Source organism: Erpetoichthys calabaricus, chromosome 3 (genome assembly GCF_900747795.2).
Source record: "Erpetoichthys calabaricus chromosome 3, fErpCal1.3, whole genome shotgun sequence".
Lineage (NCBI taxonomy): Eukaryota > Metazoa > Chordata > Cladistia > Polypteriformes > Polypteridae > Erpetoichthys > Erpetoichthys calabaricus.
The window spans coordinates 207,107,869-207,132,021 of record NC_041396.2 but is presented as its reverse complement, the minus strand read 5'-3'; the positions used below and the strand labels follow the sequence as shown (position 1 = coordinate 207,132,021).

Here is a 24,153-nt window from a genome sequence, read left to right as displayed (position 1 = left end):
GCTTTCATCAAATTTGAATGTGTCATAGTAATGAACATTAGTTTGATTTTCAAAACAAAACAAAAGCTATAAATGTAATATTTACTGATTTGATTTCTGCAATTAAATATTCTATTTTACCAGCCCTTCTAACTGTGAATCTGAGATTATGTGCTTCTGTTAATGCATTACATGTTTTATTTCTTGAGATTTACCTCATACATGTCTGGAAATGCTGACTTTTTTTCAAGTTCATAAAATAAAAACAAAATGTTCTATGAGTACAAATTATTAAATGTGTCATAAAATATGTTTTCACCAGTCAAAAAGTAGTATTTGCTAAAGCCCACCCTCCAACTTTGACAATAGTTGAAAGCAATAGTTTTCATTTCAAGGCATATGTTGTGTGCAGTGCCACTGAAGTAAATAAATGAAAAAATAAATATAAAGAAAAATAGGCAACCAAAAGATTTTTATGGCACATTTAATTATTTTTATGCTGATATGTCATTGATGTTTTATTTATTTATTGTCACATTTCAAAATAAATTTGTTATTTATTTTATTTTCCTCAAAATATTCCTACATTCATAACACCCTATAACTCCTCATGTATACCACAAGCTGAGAAGCACTGGTCGTCTGCATTTGCTTGGTAGCATCTACCATTTTTAATTCATCTTGGGGGTGTAGCATAATACAGATGTTTTACGTGAGAAGTATTATTATGTAATTAGTAGAATCCTTTTAATCACCATTTTGCTGACTGGAGTTACAGTTTCAGCCTTCTAGTCAGTGACCCCTTCTTCCGACCTCGCTAGATACTGTCAGGTTTGTGATTACTTGTTTTATTTCTTTCCAAGTTAATTATTAGCAATGTACTGACTTCATGCTTGGTTTGTGCTCTGACTTGAACTGTCAACTGTGGGACCTTATATAGACAGGTGTGTGTCTTTCCAAATCATGTCCAGTCAACTGAATTTACCACAGGTGGACTCCAATTAAGATGCAGAAACATCTCAAGGATGATCAGGGGAAACAGGATGCACCTGAGCTCAATTTTGAGCTTCATGACAAAGGCTGTGAATACTTATGTACATGTACTTTCTAAATTTTTTTATTTTTAATAAATTTGCAAAAATCTCAAATAAACTTTTTTCACGTTGTCATTATGGGGTGTTGTGTGTAGAATTCTGAGGAAACAAATTAATTTAATCCATTTTGGAATAAGGCTGTAACATAATAAAATGTGGAAAAAGTGATGCGCTGTGAATACTTTCCGCATGCACTGTACGTATGTCTCTGTTTTTTGTCAGTGCGGCTTTGACATCATGGACCATAAGATGCATACTAATTCAGCGTGAGCAGGAACACTCAATAAAACTGAATAAAAATAAATTTCAAGTGACAGTGAGATACGAAGAAGGCAGATTCACCAGCGTTTGTGTGTCAGCTTTTATCCATCCAGATCAGAGAATTTCCAGTTCCATTGTCTCAAAACACCACTCACTTCTTCAGTTATTCCTAGTTTCAGATAAAAAGTAACTGTGTCAGACCTGGGGCGAGGGGGAGGAGGGGTGGGAGTTGTATCGTGATCGTGACTAAGAGAATAAAAGTGAAAAATAACGCTAACTTTTACAAGTACTATAAATTTACACCGGCTGTTACAGACACAAATCAAATGTGTTTTTATTGTATAATTTTAACAATAAAAGAAACTCACTACTCAAAACGGTAAATTTGCCATGGAGCCAGTTTCGAACTCACGACCTCTGGATTATAAGTCAGCGGATCTTACCGCTACACCACAGAAGCTGGCATATTTTACTTGCACCTTTTGTGAAAGTGTTCATTTGATATTTGGCCATCAGGCTTCACACATTATACAGTTCATGTCTACATTTTGCTATTTATTACTAAAACATGAAAAAGTTTCTGTTTAAACAATGTGTTTACATCGATTGTTGTAGACACAAAACACACATCAAATTACTTCCTCTTACAATTCTGGGTAGCTCACTCCCAGATAATCAATCAAGGCAAGAACTGAGAGAACTTCTTGCCCGTTCTGAGGCGGTGGGGCGTAGGGAGATATAGCAGGCTGCTTGCTGCTTGGGCTTATCGACACATTTAGAAGACAAAACAGGCTGACGGAGAGGTGTGAAGGAATTTAAGGTGGGCCAGATTTACGAGTTTTTTCGTTGGCTCTGGTAATTCTAGTGTTAAGAAAAGTAATATGAAATGTGCAGCATTCATTAGTTTTTCTGACAGTTTCCAGAATCATTTTTTTATTGTTATTTGTGCAAGATTCATTGCATAATCTTTTTCTTGTTTACAGACATAATATATTTTTTTAATGTTATTTTTAGTTTCTGTAAAGATTTTTAATTTTTCTGAACTTTTTCATTATAGCTGTAGCCTACATTATTAAGGCAGGGATGAGAACCAGTTCACATCCGGGCATGCTCAAATACACACCTGGACCCACACACATGGGGTTAATATAGATACAGTATGCATATTAACCATTTATTAAAATCTTTAGGATAAACTATGCAGAGAGAATCCTGCACAGAGTGTGGGAGAAAGAACAAGCCTTAAAAACATCACACAGCCAGTGACCAAGCTAGTAATTGAACAGGCAGGACTAACCAGTACCCTGTTTCACCTTGATAAGTCTTTTTTTACATATGTAATTGTGATTTAGTTACTTAGAGTTAATTGAAATGGAAAACTAATCCAAGTCTTTAGCATTCCTACAGGTGTTGATGACATTCATTCAGTAGAGTTCTTTTTGATTAAATTGGAGATCACTTACTTGATGGCAACAGTGAGAGAGGAGTTGCATTTGAGACTGAAATGCCCGGAAACATTCTTTAAAGAAAGTATTTTACGGGTCCTGAACCACCTACAAAGTCATGTAATTTAAGCAGAAATGTTAAAGAAAATTAAAGTATATACAGTAATCCCTCCTCCATCGCGGGGGTTGTGTTCCAGAGCCACCCGCGAAATAAGAAAATCCACAAAGTAGAAACCATATGTTTATATGGTTATTTTTATATTGTCATGCTTGGGTCACAGATTTGCGCAGAAACACAGGAGGTTGTAGAGAGACAGGAACGTTATTCAAACACTGCAAACAAACATTTGTCTCTTTTTCAAAAGTTTAAACTGTGCTCCATGACAAGACAGAGATGACAGTTCTGTCTCACAATTAAAAGAATGCAAACATATCTTCCTCTTCAAAGGAAACAGAGAGGAAAGCAAACAAATCAATAGGGCTGTTTGGCTTGCGGTACAAAGCTGTTGAAGGCGGCAGCTCACACCCCCTCCGTCAAGAGCAGGGAGAGAGAGAGAGAGAAAAACAAAGTCAAAAATCAATACGTGCCCTTTGAGCTTTTAAGTATGCGAAACACCGTGCAGCATACTTAAAAGTTGCACACAGAAGGTAGCAACGTAAAGATAATCTTTCAGCATTTTTAGACGAGCGTCCATATCGTCTAGGTGTGCGAACAGCCCCCCTGCTCACACCCCCTACGTCAGGATCACAGATAGTCAGCGCAAGAGAGAGAGAAAGAAAAGTAAGTTGGGTAGCTTCTCAGCCATCTGCCAATAGCGTCCCTTGTATGAAATCAACTGGGAAAACCAACTGAGGAAGCATGTACCAGAAATTAAAAGACCCATTGTCCTCAGAAATCCACGAACCAGCAAAAAATCCGCGATATATATTTAAATATGCTTACATATAAAATCCGCGATAGAGTGAAGCCGCGAAAGGCGAAGCGCGATATAGCGAGGGATCACAGTATGGATAAGATATTGAGATTACCTGGCTATTAGCTAACTAGATAAACTTCATGATTTGAGTGGTTTCTTCTTATAGTCTTACGCTGTGTTCTCTAGAAATTTCCAGTCTGTTTCAAAATAATACAAAAGGTTGTTTTTGGCTTATACTGCATGAGAGAGGATCAGCCATTTATGGTGCAGTACATTAGAGACTTGCTTCTCTGCTTAAATTCATTGGTTTGGAAAAGGTCCTGGCTTAAATCGTCTCACAGATTTGAAGAAAGTGAGTGCAGATGGTGTTGTCTAGTCTCCAAGTGAGCAGTGTGAGGTGGAGCTGGTGGCATGAATGTGTTGGCAGTAGACTTTTCAGAGCTAAGATCGTTGGAGATACATGGAAGGAGTCAGGGAAGATTGGAGTGGTGGCAGCAGTACTGAAGAACAATGTAGGAAGGAGATGGTCTCCATTACACCTTGCATAAGAGAGTGAGGCAGAGATTGTGTTTCTCAATGATGATAAAATAACATAGAAATCAAAATGAAATACAATCCACATACAATATAACCATTGAAGAACAGTAGTAAGATATCAACAATGAAACGCAAATGAGTATTCATAAATTTCTTTTTTTGTTTAATGACCAATGTGCTAAATGTATTATACATAAGTAATTAAGGTGATATACAGTTAGGTCCATAAATATTTGGACAGAGACAACTTTTTTCTAATTTTGGTTCTGTATATTACCTCAATGAATTTTAAATGAAACAACTCAGATGCAGTTGAAGTGCAGACTTTCAGCTTTAATTCAGTGGGGTGAAAAAAACGATTGCATAAAAATGTGAGGGAACTAAAGCATTTTTTTAACACAATCCTTTCATTTCAGAGGCTCATTGCAGTGTCAAAGGGCATGCCCAAGAAACTCAGTATTTGCCCAGAACTGCCAGGCACAAAGAAAATTTCACAAAAGTATTTCTCTCTATAATTAAAAAAAATCCTAGAGAAAGACTAGGGATACGAGACATGATCTCGTGAAGATCACGGAAGACACTTAAAAGACCCGCGAGACGAAAGAGATTGGCCACGGAGCATCTCGCGGAGACCTTAAACATGAGACTTTGTGCCAAGAGATTGACCCAGGACCATCTCACGGGGACATAGAACATGAGTTTCTTGCAAGACACGCCCTGCTTACAACCTATGTCAAATAAGACCACGAGCAGCAAAACACTCAGTTGTGTCAAGGCTTTGAGCACACACAGATCCAGGGCTGTAAGCGCATATATAGCGTATAAGGACAATATGTTATAGATAAAACATCGACAACTAAGCGAAGAAGAAAGAACAGCGCGGAGAAAAGAGACTCAAAAGCGTTGGAGAGAACAAATGCAAAAAAGAAAAAGAATAATCAATGTGCAAATTCAGAAAATAAGGAAAGTAATAATCAGCCCGGAACAAGTGGAATTGAAAAAAAAGCACGTCCAATCGGGTTCAGAATTAAAAGACAAAGAGTACAAGACAAAGTAGAACTTCATAAAGACGTTCAAAAAGGTTAGAGATTATGAAAGCAGTGGAATTCGAAAAGCTCAAAAAAAAAAAAACGATGGCACAATACACATGCAGAGAAAGGTAAAGAATATGAAAGCAGTAAAATTCCAAAGTATTGTAGCGTCCCAGGCAGGTTGAAGCCTTTTTTTTTTTTTTGAGTGACTGCTAGGTTCGATTGTTTGGGGTTATGAAGTTGGCTTTTTTTTCTTGATTGTTCAAGTAAAACTTTTGTGAGACTTTACTACGTCTGTCTGTTTGGCTTTTTTTTTTACTTCTTCTCTTTTCGAGCCAGACACAGAGGTCGCTACAGCATCAAAAAAAGATAGTAAAGATCACATTAGCACAAACAAAAGGAAATTATTACTCGAAAAAAGGGAAAATAATCATCACGGACCAGGTGTAACTGGAAAAAATAGCAGGACAAAGTGAGGTCAGAAATAAAAGACAAGAGTATAAAACAAAGTAAAACATCATAAAGAAGTTAACAAGGGGGTCAAACACATGCAGAGCAGGTTAGAGATAATGAAAACAGTGGAATTCAAAAGACATGCAGATACAGAATATGAAAGCAGAAAAAAACGAAAGTGTCAAAACAAAGAAAGTAGACATCGCATTAGCGCAAACAAAGAGAAATTATTACTCAGAGAAATAACGAAAAGGCGAATAGAGATTAAATGTATGGACATAGGTGATACGTCTGAAGTATGTTAATATTGTAAGGCTTTGAAGTTTAAGTCAGAGAATTTCAAAAACGGGGTTTACCTCACATGCATTTATTGGTTACTTTGCAACAGAAATAATTAACTGCTGATGATGTAGATTGTTTTGTCTGTGCTGAAATTCCAAACAGAGAAACCTATCCTGAACTATGGTACAAAGTCATTAAACACGTCTCACAGACCTCATTTAAAAGATTCAACATGTTGGGACTCTGAAGATTCCAAATATTGTTTTTAACGAAGTTCTGAAATAAAAGTGAAACTAATGAAATAGCAACAATTCAAAGAAAAAAAAAAATTTGGAAAACCAAACATTGGTTGGCGAGCGAAGCGAGCAGGAAGCGAAGCCCCCTAGTTTTATATAAGAAATTGCTTTGAGAATATCATGGAAAATTACAAAAGTTATATTATGACTACTGAGTTGAATATGCAATAAGCATTTCAACAATGTTAAATTATTGAGAGAAATTTAATCCTTATGTAATTATTGCTTGGGATGGGGGAGGGAGTTTGGGGACTTTGTAGCTTGATTGTGGCAGCCATTTTGGAACACTGTATAATCTCACCTTGAAGCATGGTCTAATCATCATTTTGACATTAATTTCATAAAAATTTCTGAATCACTTGTGCATGAGCTTTAGCACATTGTTTTTATTTCTATTTTTTTAGGACATTTTTGTTTTGTGCTGCTGTCTCTTTGTTGTTTATGTCTGTTGCCTTTTCAGCTTTTGTTTGACATTGTACTGGTTATTTTGCTATATGCATATTAATGTAAGAAGGGGGCAAGCCTATGAAGGGGTGGTATGGGGTGAGTTCATAACTTATGAAAACTTCAGTATACCAAAACATTGATAGTGAGTTTCTACAGTTTCCAGCCACATATTCATATTGATATTGACATGATATTGGTGCTTGAGTTATGCTGAATTTGGACTAATGAAAGAAAGCAGGCAGAACTACACATAAGTCTGAAACTCACAAAGAAAGTGTAACACTTGAGTGGTTTGTTCTTCGCTATCCACCCAGTAGCCCAGATCTTGTTCCATCAAGTCTCCATCTGTTTGGAACCCTTAAAAAACCCCAATTAATGGTTAAATGTTTGATAAGGTTATTGTAGAAGTGAGAATGTTTTTGTGAGTTTAGGATTCAGACAAGTACAAGGAGGGGAATACATGACCTTGTTTCTTTCTGTTGAAGCTGATATAGTGATTAAGTAGAAAAATAAGATGTGCAGCAAATAGAGTACATATAGTTCGCCTATTAGTATGTTCACACAATTACATAATAAATTACTAGAATTTAAAAAAAATTGTGCTACAAAACTTTATGGGCAATCCTTGTAGGTTAAGTGGTCTCCCAGACTAATATCTGCAGTAATGATGTAGTCAAGCATATGCATAATATTCTTCCACACATTTGATTTATTTGCAAGTCAAATTTTGCCTATTATTTCTACCAACATACATGCTGAAAAATTTAGAAGCTGTCATCTATTTATCCATTTTCTGCACAGTGTTCCTGGAGGAGGAACCTATACTCCAACAAGATGCAACTCCATCCTCGACAGGACAGCTGTCTATTGTAGGGCTCTTATTTATGCCTACTCAACGTAGATATATGTAGTGATGCCAAACAACTAAATGTCATCCTCCTTGAGAGGGGGAGAAATCTGTTTTGTCAACTGTGGTTCTATTACTGTATTTCTGCTTTGCAACAAATCATTTATTTTAATGAATGTTTTCAGGTTTTATATGAAATGTAATTTGAAAACACAACAAATTAAAACTTTTGATTATGTAATATATTGCAATATAATTGTGAATAAGATTTATTTGACTAATTACAAAATCATAACACTACTGCAACAAAAAATGCATGTCTAAAAATATGTGTTTGTGTTATTACAGTTATAGAGCAGCTCTTGCAATTATATCTGCATTAAACAGCATTTATAAATTTCTATATCAAGGGAATATAAGTTTTTGGTCAAGTTATTGATTGTGTATTTCATGCAAAGTCACCTTATAAGAATTGTGCATTTGTTTTTGATTATGTTTATACAGTATATGTGCCTTTTCTGACAGGTGATAATTCATGGCAGTTGTATGTTCACTTCTATACCTTTCAGAGTTGCACGGATTTGGGAAATCTTGTGTTGTAGGCACAGCTAGTTTAACTCTGACAGTCTTTACTGAAGTTCTAATTAATTGTGCAAAGACAGCTGCATTTTCTACCTCTTCATCTAGGTTTTTAGTCAGTGGTGATAAAGCAAAAAAAAACACTTCAGCTATAGCAGCATTTCTGATTACATTGCACTAAATATTATTGTCTGGGTTAGTACTTTGCCCAGTTCTGAATTTAATGCCATGATTTTAAAAGAGTGGATGAATGCAGGGATGTATTTAATAGTGATTTATCAGACCCAAGTGTTTTTTTTGTTTGTTTTTTTTTTTACTATTCAGTATTTGTTTGTCACCCTCTTATTCTAACCCTAATCCTAACCCTAACATTTAACTTTTAAGCCTCTTATCCTCTCACATACATTTGTAGCATGTGATGTTGGGATATACACTACCAGACTAGAAGTTTTAGAACACCTCAGTTTTTTCCTTTTTTCATTACATTTCATCAGGTGAAATGCAATGTATGACCTAAAATGGTGCCAGAGTTTTAAATTCAAAATTTAGGTTAGCAAAAACGAAAAAAAAAAACCCGAAATTTTAGAATATTACAAATGGACCTTTTTCAGGGAGCAACTAACAGGTTACAACCTGCAGATGTCGTGCAGCAGTTAAAGTAAATTAAGCTTTGCACAGGTATCCCTACTTAGTAACCCTCTGTCTGTATTAAAACAGAGTTGAAGCAGACTATGTTACCATACCATCTCAAGTACTACTTGGACAATATTACACTGTAGAAAGTTGTAAATTCTAATGGCAAGAAAACGGCAATTAACAAATTAAAAGAGATAGAGCATTATTACCCTTAGGAGTGTAGGCGTTTAATTTAAAGAAATGGCAAAAAAATCAAAGTGTCAGTGATTACTGTGTCCTACACAATCCAAAGGCAATTGAAAACTGGAAGAAACTCTGATAGGAGGAGATCTGGCAGACCTAAAGTCACAACCCAATCAGAAGACAATAGCTAGCGTGATAGGCGCCTCACAGCGCAACAGCTTCAAACACAGCTTAACAGGGGTCAGTTTCTACTGTGAAGAGGAGACTTTATGCTACAGGTTTGACAGGGCGAGTGGCAGTATTCCTTAAAGGATAAAATAGGGCCTTGAAATACCGGCTATGGACTACTGCAGACTGGAAGAAATTCTTATGGGCCGATGAATCAACATTTGAAATCTTCGGTTCATCACACAGGGTGTTTGTACACTGTTGAGTTGGTGAAAGGATGGTTCCACAGTGTGTGATACCAACTGCCAGAACTGGAGAAAGAAGTGTGATGGTCTGGGGTTCTTTAGCTTGAGGCAGAGTTGGTGACTTGCACAGAGTGATGGCATTCTGAATCGAAAGGGTTACCACAGTTTGGCTGTTACATCAGCAAATACAGTAGTGGCTTCTTTGATGAGTCAAAAATTTGAATAAAGTTTTGTACACATAATCATTCCTTGATTTATTTTTTATTTGCCATTGTTTTATTTCTTCTATGCCTTGATTTCATGAAACATTAAGATATTAAATTGCATGCATTTCCATAAAAATTGAAAAAACTGAGGTATTCTAAATCTTTTGACTGGTGTGTACACGCATACACTCCTACCAGAGTTGGTATGATGCACTACCCATTAGTTTTGTATTGTGGTTGAAAAGCCTACTTTTAGGTTAATTTCCTCTGTTGCATTTGTGTACTGTAATTTTTTATAAGCTCCACAACAGAATGTTTGCCTAATCATAGGAAGATTTAATCTTGTACACTGTTGCCAGGATGACCTTCATATGATGTCTGAGTAGATTAGAAAAATTATTTATTGTTGACATAATGTTATGTATAACAATTTCATTAAATTATAAGTAAATGTACAGTATACATTGCCTTGTGAAAACCTTCACACCCTTGTACAATATTTGGCATTCTATTTCCCAGGAATTTAGTCCATAAGGCATTCAAGTACTTTGGTTTACTGGTATGCACAACCTACAATACACTATGAAAAAGAACAGTATTGAAATCTTCAGAAAGTAATTAAAAACAAAAATGCTGATTGCATACATTTTCATGTGTTTTGTCACAACAGCTCTAAATTATGTCATCTTCCTAAGGCACACAATACGTTAAATATCCCCAGTCTTTGTTATATCATAGTGCTTCAATACTTCAGAATGAAGACTATTTACCGTAATTATATATAATCAAATCTCCTGTACTAAAATCATCTATAACACCTCTAGGCTCCAGGTGTTGCAGGATCATTTTCACAATTGTTAAATGAAAACATGGTATGACACCACCAAGACAGTACCTCTGTTTGCTCCTTTCTCAGCAGTCATTAGCCGTGGGTTACATAAACTGGTAATATAGTCACTGAGAAGGACCAAGCATACTCAAAGGACTGTACTTCTGAGGTTTAGAGAAATGTTTAATTTTAAATAGTCTTATGTAGTTGTCTAATACAGTCAAAGAAGGATACCTTTCTACCACCAACAATCTTATAACACAGTATAGTGGTGCAAGCAGATAAAACTGTGGGGATTATCATACATCAAATAAAAGAATGGTGGTGCCAATGTGAGGCACATCCTGTTGCCATAGTCATGAGAGTGGAGAGAGGATTCACCTTTCAACAGCAATTGAAAAATCAGCATTACACAGGCTCAGTAAAAAGAAAGTGAATGTCCTCAGACAGAGAAACAGTCAAAAGTTCATAACTGAATCTAGTATAAAATCTAGAAAGACTTTAGATATGTAGTCAACAGATGATCAGCAAACTAAAAAATGTTGCTCTGTCAAGAACACTGGATCATCTCAATGTGCAAAATATGTTACAACTTGGCCAAAATCACCCATGGCATCAGCTGCCACAAAAGAAGCTTCTACCCCAGGTTGTAGACTCGACGAGTGTGCAATCAAATGACTTTTAGATTTTATTAGAAGATTTCAATATTTGTTCTTTCACATTGAAAATACAGTGTTTTGTTGTTTAGATCAGTGAAACAAACTCTTACATTAGTGCATTTTGAATTGTATTTTTTAGGCAGCAGAGTGTGAAAAAGTAAAAGGGTATGAAGACTTTCACAAGGCACTTTATATTTTAAACATCTGGTTCCTGAATTACGCCTGTGTTGCCGCCGGGATAGGCTCCGGCTTCCCATGACTGTGATCTGGAAAAAAAATCTGGTAAGAAAATGAATGAATGAATATTTTAAAAGTTGGTTTAAGTTGTGCCGCTTTTAAAAAAAATCAGACAAATGATTTTTTTGTAAGGTTTCCTAATCTTTGGGTTCTTGATCTTTTGATAGTTGAATGCTATTTTACTGTAAACAGTTTTTAAAACAGTTTCTGATCTTGTGAATTCTAGTGTTCCCCACCAACTACAATTTTTTTTTGCAGGTTCTGAAATTATACGTTAGTATTATACGATGGTGTATGTTTCTTTTTTTAACAAAAGGTGTAATCCAGAACACATCAAAAGCAGTACAGACAGATGGTGACATGCTGTCCAGTGATTTTCCCTCACCACCTCCATCTACAGAATCAAAGAGTGTCTCTCAAGAAAAGGATGTCTCTTCAAAGGCAAGTCAATTCATAAATGCCAGATTTGTTCATGATTTTAAGACAGCTAGTGGTACAGGTTTTTTTATGGGGAAAATGAGATTAGTCAGGAGTCCTATATACTACATAGGCAAACAACTAGCAGAATGCTTAAGGTTTCCATTACACATTCTCGGTGCCTACCATATGTCTGGAAATGTGTGCTCTAGAGAGACAAAGAAGTACTAGTTTTGCCACTGTGCCATCTAGGCATCACATAAAGTGTTCTTATTTTTAATTTCTTTCTGATCACATAGACAGTTTTTTTGTGTCATTTCTTTCTGACTGTTGACTCATAAATCTTCTAGTTCTTTAGATGGTGACCTTAGGTTTTTAAGAGATTTCTTTGTTCATCTTTCAGTCAGTATGTGAGCTGAGATTTTGACAAAATTCTAATGACCTTGGAAAAGTTGTGGAATGACCAGAGAACCTGGCATCACAATCTAATGGATTTTGTAAGCTCCATTGGCCTGAGCATGATGTGTTTCCACTTACTTGTATGTTCAGACCTTACTAAACCAAACTGGACTCTTGAGGCTGCTCTCTGTAATGATGTGTTAATCATTTGCAACTTACTAGTGCCTGTAATTCTCTCCAGATAATAAAACATATGCATTTTTTAAGCTACAACATCTGCAACCGTGGCCTGCCCCTGTAGGAGCCACCACTGAAAAAGCCGGTTGATCCCTCACACTAAGAAATTACATGTACACCCACCCTTTCTCTCATGGTCCAGTTTAGTACTGGAAATAAGTCTATGGTGACAGACAGGAGTCCCCAAAGGGAAAACACATGAGCAAAAGAAATAAGATTTACATTACTGTAGATTATACTAGATAGACTATTAATTCAAAGAGTACATTTAGATGCATACAGCAGGAGGAACATAAAAAAACAAAGATTTAGTTTGTCCTTTGTGCTACTCTGCAGGAAAAGATGGCTTGATATAATCTGGATGCAAAGAGCAAAACTGCAAGCCTTTTTTTAAACACACATCTACCTTTTCTTTATTTTTGTTTTAAGTCTTTTGGGAAATTTGTATACTATGTTCAATTTTATGTGCAGCTGGAGTAGTTCCATTTGGAAACCATGAAAGAAAATTTCCCCATGGAAGTGATACATATGATGTTTTCAGTAATATAAAAAAATAAGATTTTATCAGCACAAACAAACAAAATTGTTCCAGTTATCTGTGGCAGTGCAAACAGTGCATTGAAAAAGAATGGTCCATAATATCAGATTTTTTTTCAAGTAGCATTAAACATAATTATGCTATAGATGATGTTCCATTTCCATCTCTTTATTATTGATTTGTAAGTGAAAAGATTTTTTTTTTGGAAAGAACTTAATAAGGATCCTCTTTATTTCTTCTAATCCTCCACTATGAATTGATTTGCACAGTATTAGCATGGCATTATATATAATTAATATACTTAATTGTACATCACATCATTGGAAAGGTAAGTGCCTGAATCATTTTCTCATGAAACTAAATTAAATCATTTGGTGGCCCTGGGCATTCAATGGGCCTAGTATAACAAGTTTTGGGCATGCAGAAACACTTCTATTGCATATTTGTTAAACAAGGAAAATTACTTGATTACTAATCTGAATTCCCCATACCTATTTGTACAACCAATAGGACTGATTAGTGCCAAAATGTGGTTGTGTTATACAGGGGAACAACTGCCTATATAGGTGAAAATAAAACCAAACACAGAGTCTTGTTTATTTATAATACTAGGGGGCTCCGCCCCCTGCTCACTTCGCTCGCCCACCCCCGTGTTTGGTTTACCGGATATACAATTTAAAGAGATTGTTATTTTCAATGGAATTGTTACATATGCATTATTTTCACTTTTACTTTAAAAACTTTTGTAAAAACAATACTTGTCCTTTATTTCCGGCCCCGTGCATGGTTACATCTCTTTCTTGCAAGACGTATAACGCTGCTCGCGTTGATTGTTATTTTCATGGGAATTGTTACATATGCATTATTTTCACTTTTACTTTAAAAACTTTTGTAACAACAATACTTGTCCTTTATTTCCGGTCCCGTGCATGGTTACATCTCTTTCTTGCAAGACGTATAACGCTGCTTGCATTGTGAAGGGGGGGGTGGCGGCTGAACACATACTGAAGATATGCCGTCAGATCATCTGCTCTCTTTTTGCTGCTTGCGAGCTGCCTGTTCTGCTACTCACATGTCGTTGTTTTAAGAGCTGGGAGCACATGATGCGTGTCTGCGAAAAGCAATCCAACAACTGCTAGGTTAGATGTCTGTGGACTTGTTTTAAATGATGGCTCACTGCCTTGTCTCGCGTGACGTTGTAAAAACAATAATTGTCCTTTATTTCCAGCCCCGGGCACAGTTAAATCTCTTTCTAGCAGAACTTATAACGCTGCTCGCGTTGTGAAGGGGGGGGGGGGTGCAGCTGCTGCCGTGCTGTCCATTGATCATTTTAAAGCCTGTGCAGCCTCTGTCCTTTTTGCCACTTCTTGTCTCTGCTGCTCGCGTTGTGATCGCTTCTCTGTGATAATACATATACACCTGACCAAATTGTGTTTTCTTTGAAATTAAACTTGTCGTTGCAATAACTGTTGCGGGACCACAGATTCTCATAGCGTAAGGTCCATTATTGTGTAAATCTACGTTTTGTGCATTGAATGATGCAAAGGCGAAAAGACTTTGTTTTCTGCTCTTTGTCTTTTATTTTTGACCTTGCTTTGTCCTGCTATTTTTTCATTTACACCTGGTCCTGATGATGGTCCTTTCCTTTTGTTGCGCTAATATGATATTTTAGTCATCGTTGTTTCATTTATAACGTATTGTCCTTTATACACTTTATATGCATTGAAACCCATGGTGTACTGCGTGCCTTTACACTACTTATTTTTTTGCTGGCCGTGCTCTGATATTGCTTGTAAGTATGGTGTGTCTTGCAAGAATCTCATGTTCTATATCCCCGCGAGACAATTCTTGGCCATTCTCTTTCGTCTCGCGGGTCTTTTGTTTGTCTTCCGTGATCTTAACGTGAAGATCACGTATTGTCTCCTAGTCATTCTCTCCCACAGGATTTTTTTTTTATAATAGAGAGATACTGTAGTTAGAAGGTCTTACTGAAACTGCTGATTTACAATATATATTTAAAACTAGAAAAAAATAAAATGAGGAACAAATATACTGTAAACACAATGATCCCCTGTCTTTACTCTCTCAATTTTCCTTACTGCCAGCTCTAGTCTTCATAATGTAATCCCCAGTCTCCCATACCCCATAGATTTTGGATACAACAACAAAAACAATAATTAATTTATTGTATTTATATATTGTATAGCCCAAAATCACATAAGGAATGCCTCAGTGGGCTTTAATAGGCCCCATTCTTTGACAGCCCCCAAGCCTTGACTCCCTAAGAAGACAAGAAAAAACTAGCCATGCAGCGCTGTACAGTGTTCCTTGTGGTAAAGTACACATACTTTTAAGATTGTTAAGACAGAAATGCATATATTTAAAAAAATGTAAATAGTAACCATTCTAAACTTAGTTAATAGATGACAGCTCTACTACAGTTAGGTCCATAAATGTTTGGACAGAGACAACTTTTTCTAATTTTGGTTCTGTACATGAACACAATGAATTTTAAATGAAACAACTCAGATGCAGTTAAAGTGCAGGCTTTCAGCTTTAATTCAGTGGGGTGAACAAAACGAATGCATAAAAATGTGAGGCAACTAAAGCATTTTTTTAACACAATCCCTTCATTTCAAGGGCTCAAAAGTAATTGGACAAATTAAATAACTGGAAATAAAATGTTCATTTCTAATACCTGGTTGAAAACCCTTTGCTGGCAATGACAGCCTGAAGTCTTCAACTTATGGACATCACCAGATGCTGGGTTTCCTCCTTTTTAATGCTCTGCCAGGCCTTTACTGGAGCGGCTTTCAGTTGCTGTTTGTTTGTGGGCCTTTCTGTCTGAAGTTTAGTCTTTAACAAGTGAAATGCATGCTTAATTGGGTTAAGATCAGGTGACTGACTTGGCCATTCAAGAATTTTCCACTTCTTTGCGTTAATAAACTCCTGGGTTGCTTTGGCTGAATGTTTTGGGTCATTGTCCATTTGTATCATGAAACGCCACCCAATCAATTTGACTGCATTTAGCTGGATTTGAGCAGACAGTATGTCTCTGAACACCTCAGAATTAATTCTGCTGCTTCTGTCCTGTGTCACGTCATCAATAAACACTAGTGTCCCAGTGCCACCGGCAGCCATGCACGCCCAAGCCATCACACTGCCTCCACCGTGTTTTACAGATGATGTGGTAAGCTTTGGATAATGAGCTGTTCCACGCCTTCTCCATACTTTTTTCTTGCCATCATTCTGGGAGAGGTTGATCTTGGTTTCATCTGTCCAAAGAATGTTTTTCCAGAACTGTGCTGGCTTTTTTAGATGTTCTTTAGCAAAGTCCAATCTAGCCTTTCTATTCTTGAGGCTTATGAGTGGCTTGCACCTTGCAGTGCACCCTCTGTATTTACGTTCATGCAGTCTTCTCTTTATGGTAGATACTTGGATACGCCTACCCCCTGGAGAGTGTTGTTCACTTGGTTGGCTGTTGTGAAGGGGTTTCTCTTCACCATGGAAATGATTCTGTGATCATCCACCACTGTTGTCCTCCGTGGACGTCCAGGTCTGTTTGCGTTGCTGAGTTCACCAGTGTTTGCTTTCTTTCTCAGGATGTACCAATCTGTAGATTTTGCCACTCGTAATATTGTAGCAATTTCTCGGATGAGTTTTTTCTGTTTTCGCAGCTTAAGGATGGCTTCTTTCACTTGCATGGAGAGCTCCTTTGACCACATGTTGGCTGTTCACAGCAAAATCTTCCACATGCAAGCACCACACCTCAAATCACCTCCAGGCCTTTTATCTGCTTAATTGATAATTACATAACGACGGACTTGCTCACACTTGCCCATGAAATAGCCTTTTGAGCTATTTGTCCAATTACTTTTGAGCCCCTGAAATGAAGGGATTGTGTTAAAAAATGCTTTAGTTGCCTCACATTTTTATGCAATAGTTTTGTTCACCCCACTGAATTAAAGCTGAAAGTCTGCACTTCAACTGCATCTGAGTTGTTTCATTTAAAATTCATTGTGGTAATGTATAGAACCAAAATTAGAAACAAGTTGTCTCTGTCCAAATATTTATGGACCTAACTGTATAAACTCAAGAGCCTGTCTTCCTAGGACTTGCACAACAGAATAGCTAGATTATAAACAAACGTTTATGAATTATATATTGTACTGAATATTTCCAGTCTTACTACCCATTAATATCCATTTCCACTGTTAAAGTATGGAGTGAGCTGGATTAAATCAATGTCTTCTATGGTTATGCGTTGACTTCTATCAAATAAAAGTTGAACAAATGGCAGTATATCACTGATTTGAATCTCAGTACTTAATATATGGCAAAATAAATAAATGGCAATGTAGACTTCACAAAAATCTTTTACACTCTATTCTTTACACAAACTCAGAAGTATTTTCATTTCCTAAAACAAGCTATTGTGCTCATATGCTAAGGTTTGTGTACTTCATGAGATATGGTGCTAACAAATTTAAAAAGACTTAACATTGTGCATAATTTACCTTGAAATGTCATCCTCTTGTTTCGGCTGCTCCCGTTAGGGGTTGCCACAGTGGATCATTTCTTCCATATCTTTCTGTCTTTGCATCTTATTCTGTTACACCCATCATCCCCATGTCCTCTCTCACCACATCCATAAACCTTCTCTTAGGCCTTCCTCTTTTTCTCTTGCCTGGCAGCTCTATCCTTATCATCCTTCTCCCAATATACCCAACATCTCTCCTCTACACATGTCCAAACCAATGCAATCTCACCTCTCTGACTTTGTCTCCCAACTGTCCAACTTGAGCTGACCCTCTAATGTACTAATTTCTAATCCTATCTATCTTTGTCACACCCAATGCAAATCTTAGCATCTTTAACTCTGCTACCTCCAGCTTTGTCTCCTGCTTTCTGGTCAGTGCCACCGTCTCCAACCCATATAACATACTGTAGCTGGTCTCACTACCGTCCTGTAGACCTTCCCTTTCACTCTTGCTGATACCCGTCTGTCATACTCCTGACACTCTTCTCCACCCATTCCACCCTGCCTGCACTCTCTTTTTCACCTCTCTTAACAATCCCCATTACTCTGTACTGTTGATCCCAAGTATTTAAACTCATCCACCTTCGCCAACTCTACTCCCACCTCTCCAGGGTCTCCTCAGCCTGCTCCCTACTATCACTACAGATCACAATGTCATCAGCAAACATCATAGTCCACGGGGTCTCCTGTCTAATCTCGTCTGTCAACCTGTCCATCACCATTGCAAATAAGAAAGGGCTTAGAGCCGATCTCTGATGTAATCCCACCTCCACCTTGAATGCATCTGTCACTCCTACCGCAGACCTCACCACAGTCACACTTCCCTCGTACATATCCTGTACAACTCTTACATACTTCTCTGCCACTCCCGACTTCCTCATACAATATCACAGCTCCTCTCGAGGCACCCTGTCATATGCTTTCTCCAGGTCCACAAAGACACAATGCAACTCCTTCTGGCCTTCTCTAAACTTCTCCATCAACATCCTCAGAGCAAACCTTGCATCTGTGGTGCTCTTTCTTGGCATGAAACCAAAACGCTGCTCACTAATCATCACCTCACTTCTTAACCTAGCTTCCACTACTCTTTCCCATAACTTCATGTTTGTGGCTCATCAATTTTATTCCCCTGTAGTTACTGCAGTCCTGCACATCCCCCTTATTCTTAAATATCGGCACCAGTACACTTCTTCTCCACTCCTCAGGCATCCTCTCACTTTCAAAAATTCCGTTAAACAATCTGGTTAAAAACTCCACTGCCATCTCTCCTAAAGTGCATGTGCATAGTTTATCTTGAAATGTGCATTTTTAAATTAAGTGAATTTAATTTACTTACCAATTTTGGTGCATGGATAATTTAATGGTACTAGGGTGCTTTGCCCCCTGCTCACTTCGCTCGCCAACCCCCCCAGCCTGCGCTACGTGCCAGCCATTTCGCATCTCTGCCACTCGCGTAAGTGGATTTCACTTTCACCAAACAACAAGTCTTTTAATTCTCATGGATACGCCTCTTCACTGGGAAGAAACATTACTTTTCCCTGATGGCAACACGAATTAGATGATCTTCAAGTCTCTGACTTAAAGTTTAAATCCGAACAATATATTCAACCTCTTTTCGCTGTTCTGTTATTTCACTGAGTAATAATTTCAGTTTGTTTGTGCTAAAGTGATCTTTACTATTATTTTTTTGAGACTTTCACATTTTAGTACTTTTAATTATCTCTAACCTGCTCTGCATGTGTATCGCTCCAGCATTTTTTAATTCTTTACGATGTTCTACTTTGTCATCTACTCTTTGTCTTTTATTTCCGGCCTGGGCATGGTTAAATTTCTTGGCACAAAGCCTCGTCTCATGGGACGTGAAAGTATCTCTCTGAAAAGGTCACATCTCGTCCCAGGCTAAAATGTCTTGTCTCGTCCCAGGATTTTTTTTATTATAATAGAGAGACTATGTTTTAGCTCATTTGTATTGCTTGGAATTTCACTTACTCTTCTGCATATTTACTGTAGTAGAATAATAAAAGGATAAAAATTGAGCTTATGTTCTTCTTTTTGGTGCAGTCAACTGAATTTGAATTTCTTTTAGCCCTTGTGACTGGGTGATGCAGTGAGAGGAAACCACATTACTAATAGTGTTGTCATCTTAGTTATCACTCTTGAACAGCTAATAAATACAATTTACCTGCTGACAGTTTGCTTTTTTTAAGTTTTAAGAATATTATATATGTTTACTATTCATATGACACATTTTACCTGATCAGCATGTATGTTTAAACAGAACAATGAGACAGAAGAGAAAGGAGCAGAGAATGTTTTGTTGGCTGCCAAGGAAAAGCTGAATCGTGAAAAAGAGAAAGAAGAAAAACTCCAAAGAGACCGTGAGCAACAAGACCTCGAAGAGAAAGCAAGGAAATTTCGAGAAGGTGAGAATGAAAAAATCCTTGAAATTAAAAACACTGTTAACTGTTAAAATCAGTTCAATGATGTTCCTCTGCAGAATTATAGACTGTCTCTGTGAGATAGTGTGAGCAGCTGTACATTGTGGGACTGTGAGATAGTGTGAGCAGCTGGACATTGTGGGAGAATCTTGACATATAGCTGCTGCTACATATTGAAATGAGTCATTAAAGTTGTTTGGGCATGATCAGTCCTACAGGAGAAGTACTAAGCAGAGCCCACTGAAAACAAAATGTAGACACTTGTACAGGACATGCTGGAGGAATTAGCTCTCAGCCAGCCAGAGAGTGCTTGTGATTGCCCAGGGGCAGTTGCACAGCCTAGTACTATGGCAGCTATAATCCGAGCAGAACTACAGTATATAGTATTTGACCTTTCAAAAAAGGGGATATTGTAAGAAAATGTTTCCTGCAAAAGGGGCTGATAATTTTAAAAAGGCAACCTTCAAATATTGCAGCCTCTTCATCTTTGCTATGAAAAACTCGGCTTATCCATTCCTCCTCGTCATGCAGTAATGTCTTGTGCACTATACTGTATGTAGAATCAACATTCAAGTTCAGGTACAGTTTGAAGCAGATTAACTAAATAATAAGATTACAGTGATTTTGTATTTACAGTGGAAAAAAAAAATTATACAAAGGTTTATCAGAAATTATCTATCACAATAAAAATATATTATGGGATACAGTATATAAAATTGTTTTCTGAAGCAAATGAGCTCAAAAGTTATCTGAGAGCTGGACAGCACAAAATCAAAACATTTGACAATTTGGACTACCCAACAGATTCCCTTCTGCTCATTTCTTATGAGCTTTTTGACAATCCACAAAGCAGACTTCATGGATGAAATGTGCTCTCCTCTTACAAAAATGACTAACACAAATCATATAAAAATAAATGTGTATAAGAGTAAAAAAGACAAATCCACAGCTTTCAGTACTACCATGCACTCTGATGACTGTCTTTATTCAGGTTGAGTTATAATAGCACCTATGTCAGTTTAACACAGCAAAGCATAAGTAGTTAATGTGAAGGAGAAATACACCAAATGTCTCATATTGGAGTTCTCTAGTGACTTATAAATTACATAAGTAAAAATCTCTGTGGATACAGAAAAATATAAACAAATATATTTTATTTAAACATTTCCTTACGCACATTACATGTTGTGATCTGGTTTGTTTATTTTCTGTGTATTTTGTTTTTCAATTACTTCTTTGTTTCTTCATGTTTTTTGTTTTCGTAATGGCCATGGGATTCCTGTAATCCATGATGATGCCTTTGACGTTATAACATTATTTTCATGATAAAATGTAGACTGAGAGCAACATTGAACCCATGTTTGTGGAGCTGAGATCCAGCAGACTTAGCCACTGCACCACAATTCCATTTTTTATTCACCACAGTTCCATTTTTTATTAAGTGTGATAGCTAAAAAGGTGTATTAGTAAGCAACCCTAAACACAAAAGAAGCCCAAACAGGCAGTGAGAATGTCAAACAAAGATATTAAAGAAGGAATAAGGTGGTAGGGGACATTACAAAGTCACAGCAAAACACTGAAAACAATAGACCTCCTGGTCCTCCAGGCTCATCATAATTCTCCCTTCTTACATTCAGCACCTTATTTCTCTCTCTCTCTCTCTGTCTCTCTCTCTCTCTCTCTCTCTCTCTCTCTCTCTCTCTCTCTCTCTCTCTCTCTCTCTCTCTCTCTCTCACATATCTGCCTGTCTATACCCAGTGAACACTTCCTCTTTTATCATCCCAACCTCAAGACTCTGCTTGGTGGCCTGTTTTAATTCTGGTTCTGAGAACACTTTACTTGTGATCCCACCTAAAGTACTTTCAAGGCATAACTCATAATATAAAACTTCCAGAGGCCATGTTCCTTAAACCATTCCTGAACAATTTTTGCAGTATAGCAGGGTGCATTGTCCTGCTAAAAGAAGCCACTGGAATACCATTACCATGAAGAGGTGTACGTGGTTTGCAGCAAACTTGGGTAGCAAACATGTCAAATGTCATACATGTCAAAGTAACAATTTGTGCTACAGTACCCTTCTGCGAAATTGGACCAGCCGGTCACAAACGGGCTAACCTTCTCTCTCCACACATATCTCTCTCCACACATATCAGTGAGCCTTGGCCGCCCATGACCCTGTTCCTGGTCCACCTGTTGTCTTTCCGTGGACCACTTTTGGTAGGTACTAACCACTGCATACCGGGAACACCCCACAAGACCCTGCTGTTTTGGAGATACTCTGACCCAGTAGTTTAGCCATCACATTCATCTTGGATTGTTACACTTGCTTTCCCTATTTCCCAGGTGGCATTGTAACGAGATGATAATATTATTCACTCCATCTGTCAAGGGTTTTAATGTTGTGGTTGATTGGTGTTCAGTGTGTGTATGTGTGTGTGTGCACGTGTGTGTCCTTATACATACAGTAGGTGTGTGTGTTTTCCTAAGTGCATTTAGAAGAATCAACAAATGATGTTATTGTTTAAGGAGAGCAGCACTACTTCCAATAAACTGAAATTTAGGAATATTTTAACAGCTGAAAAAATAAATAATGAGAAGATGGTGAAAAAATGACTTTAGATATCACTGTTTTCTGTGCATATACCTGTTAACATCACAAAAAAGTATGCACAATGTCAGGAAAGTTAATATTATGTTATTGAGATATCCTGAATTCCATTTTGTTCATTTTAAGATGGTGCCATTTTATGGTGGAAATGATTGACATATTGACTATGAATGTCCTAGCATTAACAGATTTTAAATCACAAAGGGGAAGATAACCATTTTTGACATGTGGACTCACTGTAACACCTGTGCCTATGTTAATACTTTAATAAGTGTGAGGTGAGCCTCCTCCATAGTTGCCCAAAGAAGCGTACTATATATTTAAATACCTTGAGAATGCACCACACTGAGACTGTAAATCAAGTATTGACATATTTATCTCAAATTATTTCAGTAATTTGAAATGTATTCATATTTTCAGCTTTTACAAGTACTTTTTATATACTGTATGTATAATACTGCATATATGTTTTAATGTGTTTTACATAATAAAACTTACCATTTGTCAAAAAACGAAAAATTAAAATTTTCCTGGACAAACACTGCAGTTTTGATCAAGATTATTTCAGTGATCAAGTTCCCAGACTTATCTGGTGTATATATTCCAGTGGTGAATTCATTAGTTAAATATTTGCCTGTGAAGACATGTGGTTTTAAGCAAGTAGTATCAAGCATCAGCCTTGGTGGAGCTTTATTGTTTCTATAACAAATGTTGATGTTAATAAGTGTCAACCCAATAGCACATCAGCAATGTTACTTTAGTCTGCTGCATGCAGTGGTAGGCTATGCTATTGAAAGTCATTCATGAATTTGTTTGGTTACATTTATTTCTTATTTTATTATCATTGGGTTTTTGTTTTCCAAGGTTAAGATGACTTTTCACAGGGTTTAGACTAGTAAATTGTCATTGTTTACCTATTCATTACACACACCTATCCACACTCCCACTTACACATAATTTGGAATCACCAGTTCTCTTAAGCTGTATGTATTACTGGGTGTGAGAGGAAACTACACGTTCATTGATAGAAATGTGAAAACTCCGCACTAGGCACAAGATTCAAACCCAGGATCCTCGACTCATGAACCAGCAATGTGCTGCTGTGCCTCCCTATATAAGGACAACTCGTCTGTTCAGTATTTAGTTTGATAGTAAATTTACAGTGCTAATATTATATGTCTTTATTTTTCATCACACCAAACATCTTCAGAAACTACATGGTCAACATGGTCATAGTTTCTTGCTACTTAATATCATTACTTATATGAAGACTCCACAGTGCTGACATGAAGCTGACAAAAGGATAGGAATGCGTCCTTGACACTTCAAACATTTTGGAAAAAATCACTGAAAATTTTTTTTTGTTGTCAGTAACATGGAAAGCATGTTTTTGGAAATCAAAACTTTTGCTGCTTCAAAGTGGATACATTTTTAAGGTTTAATTATATTAAACCTTTCAACAATGCGCTGTAGACCCTATTGCAACCTGTAGCAATTGTGTTTTTTCAAATTTATAAAAAATATATTGCCTAAAAATACAATTTCCAGTGGCAAATTGCTATACCATAGCAATCATGTCTTAATCCATAGTTTGGTTATGTTTTTTATCTAAAACTCATCTTTTGTCAAACATTAATTCCACTTT

General features: G+C 36.9%; 1 protein-coding gene across 1 annotated transcript in view; it reads left to right on the top strand.

Moving 5' to 3' along the window:
* Nucleotides 1-24,153, top strand: part of lca5 (lebercilin LCA5) — a 109,080-nt gene that overhangs the window by 81,126 nt on the left and 3,801 nt on the right. Inside the window, exons 6-7 of the mRNA XM_051925575.1 lie at nucleotides 11,648-11,772; nucleotides 19,741-19,885. Of these exons, the coding sequence (XP_051781535.1) occupies nucleotides 11,648-11,772; nucleotides 19,741-19,885 (270 nt within the window). The remainder of the gene's footprint in view (nucleotides 1-11,647; nucleotides 11,773-19,740; nucleotides 19,886-24,153) is intronic.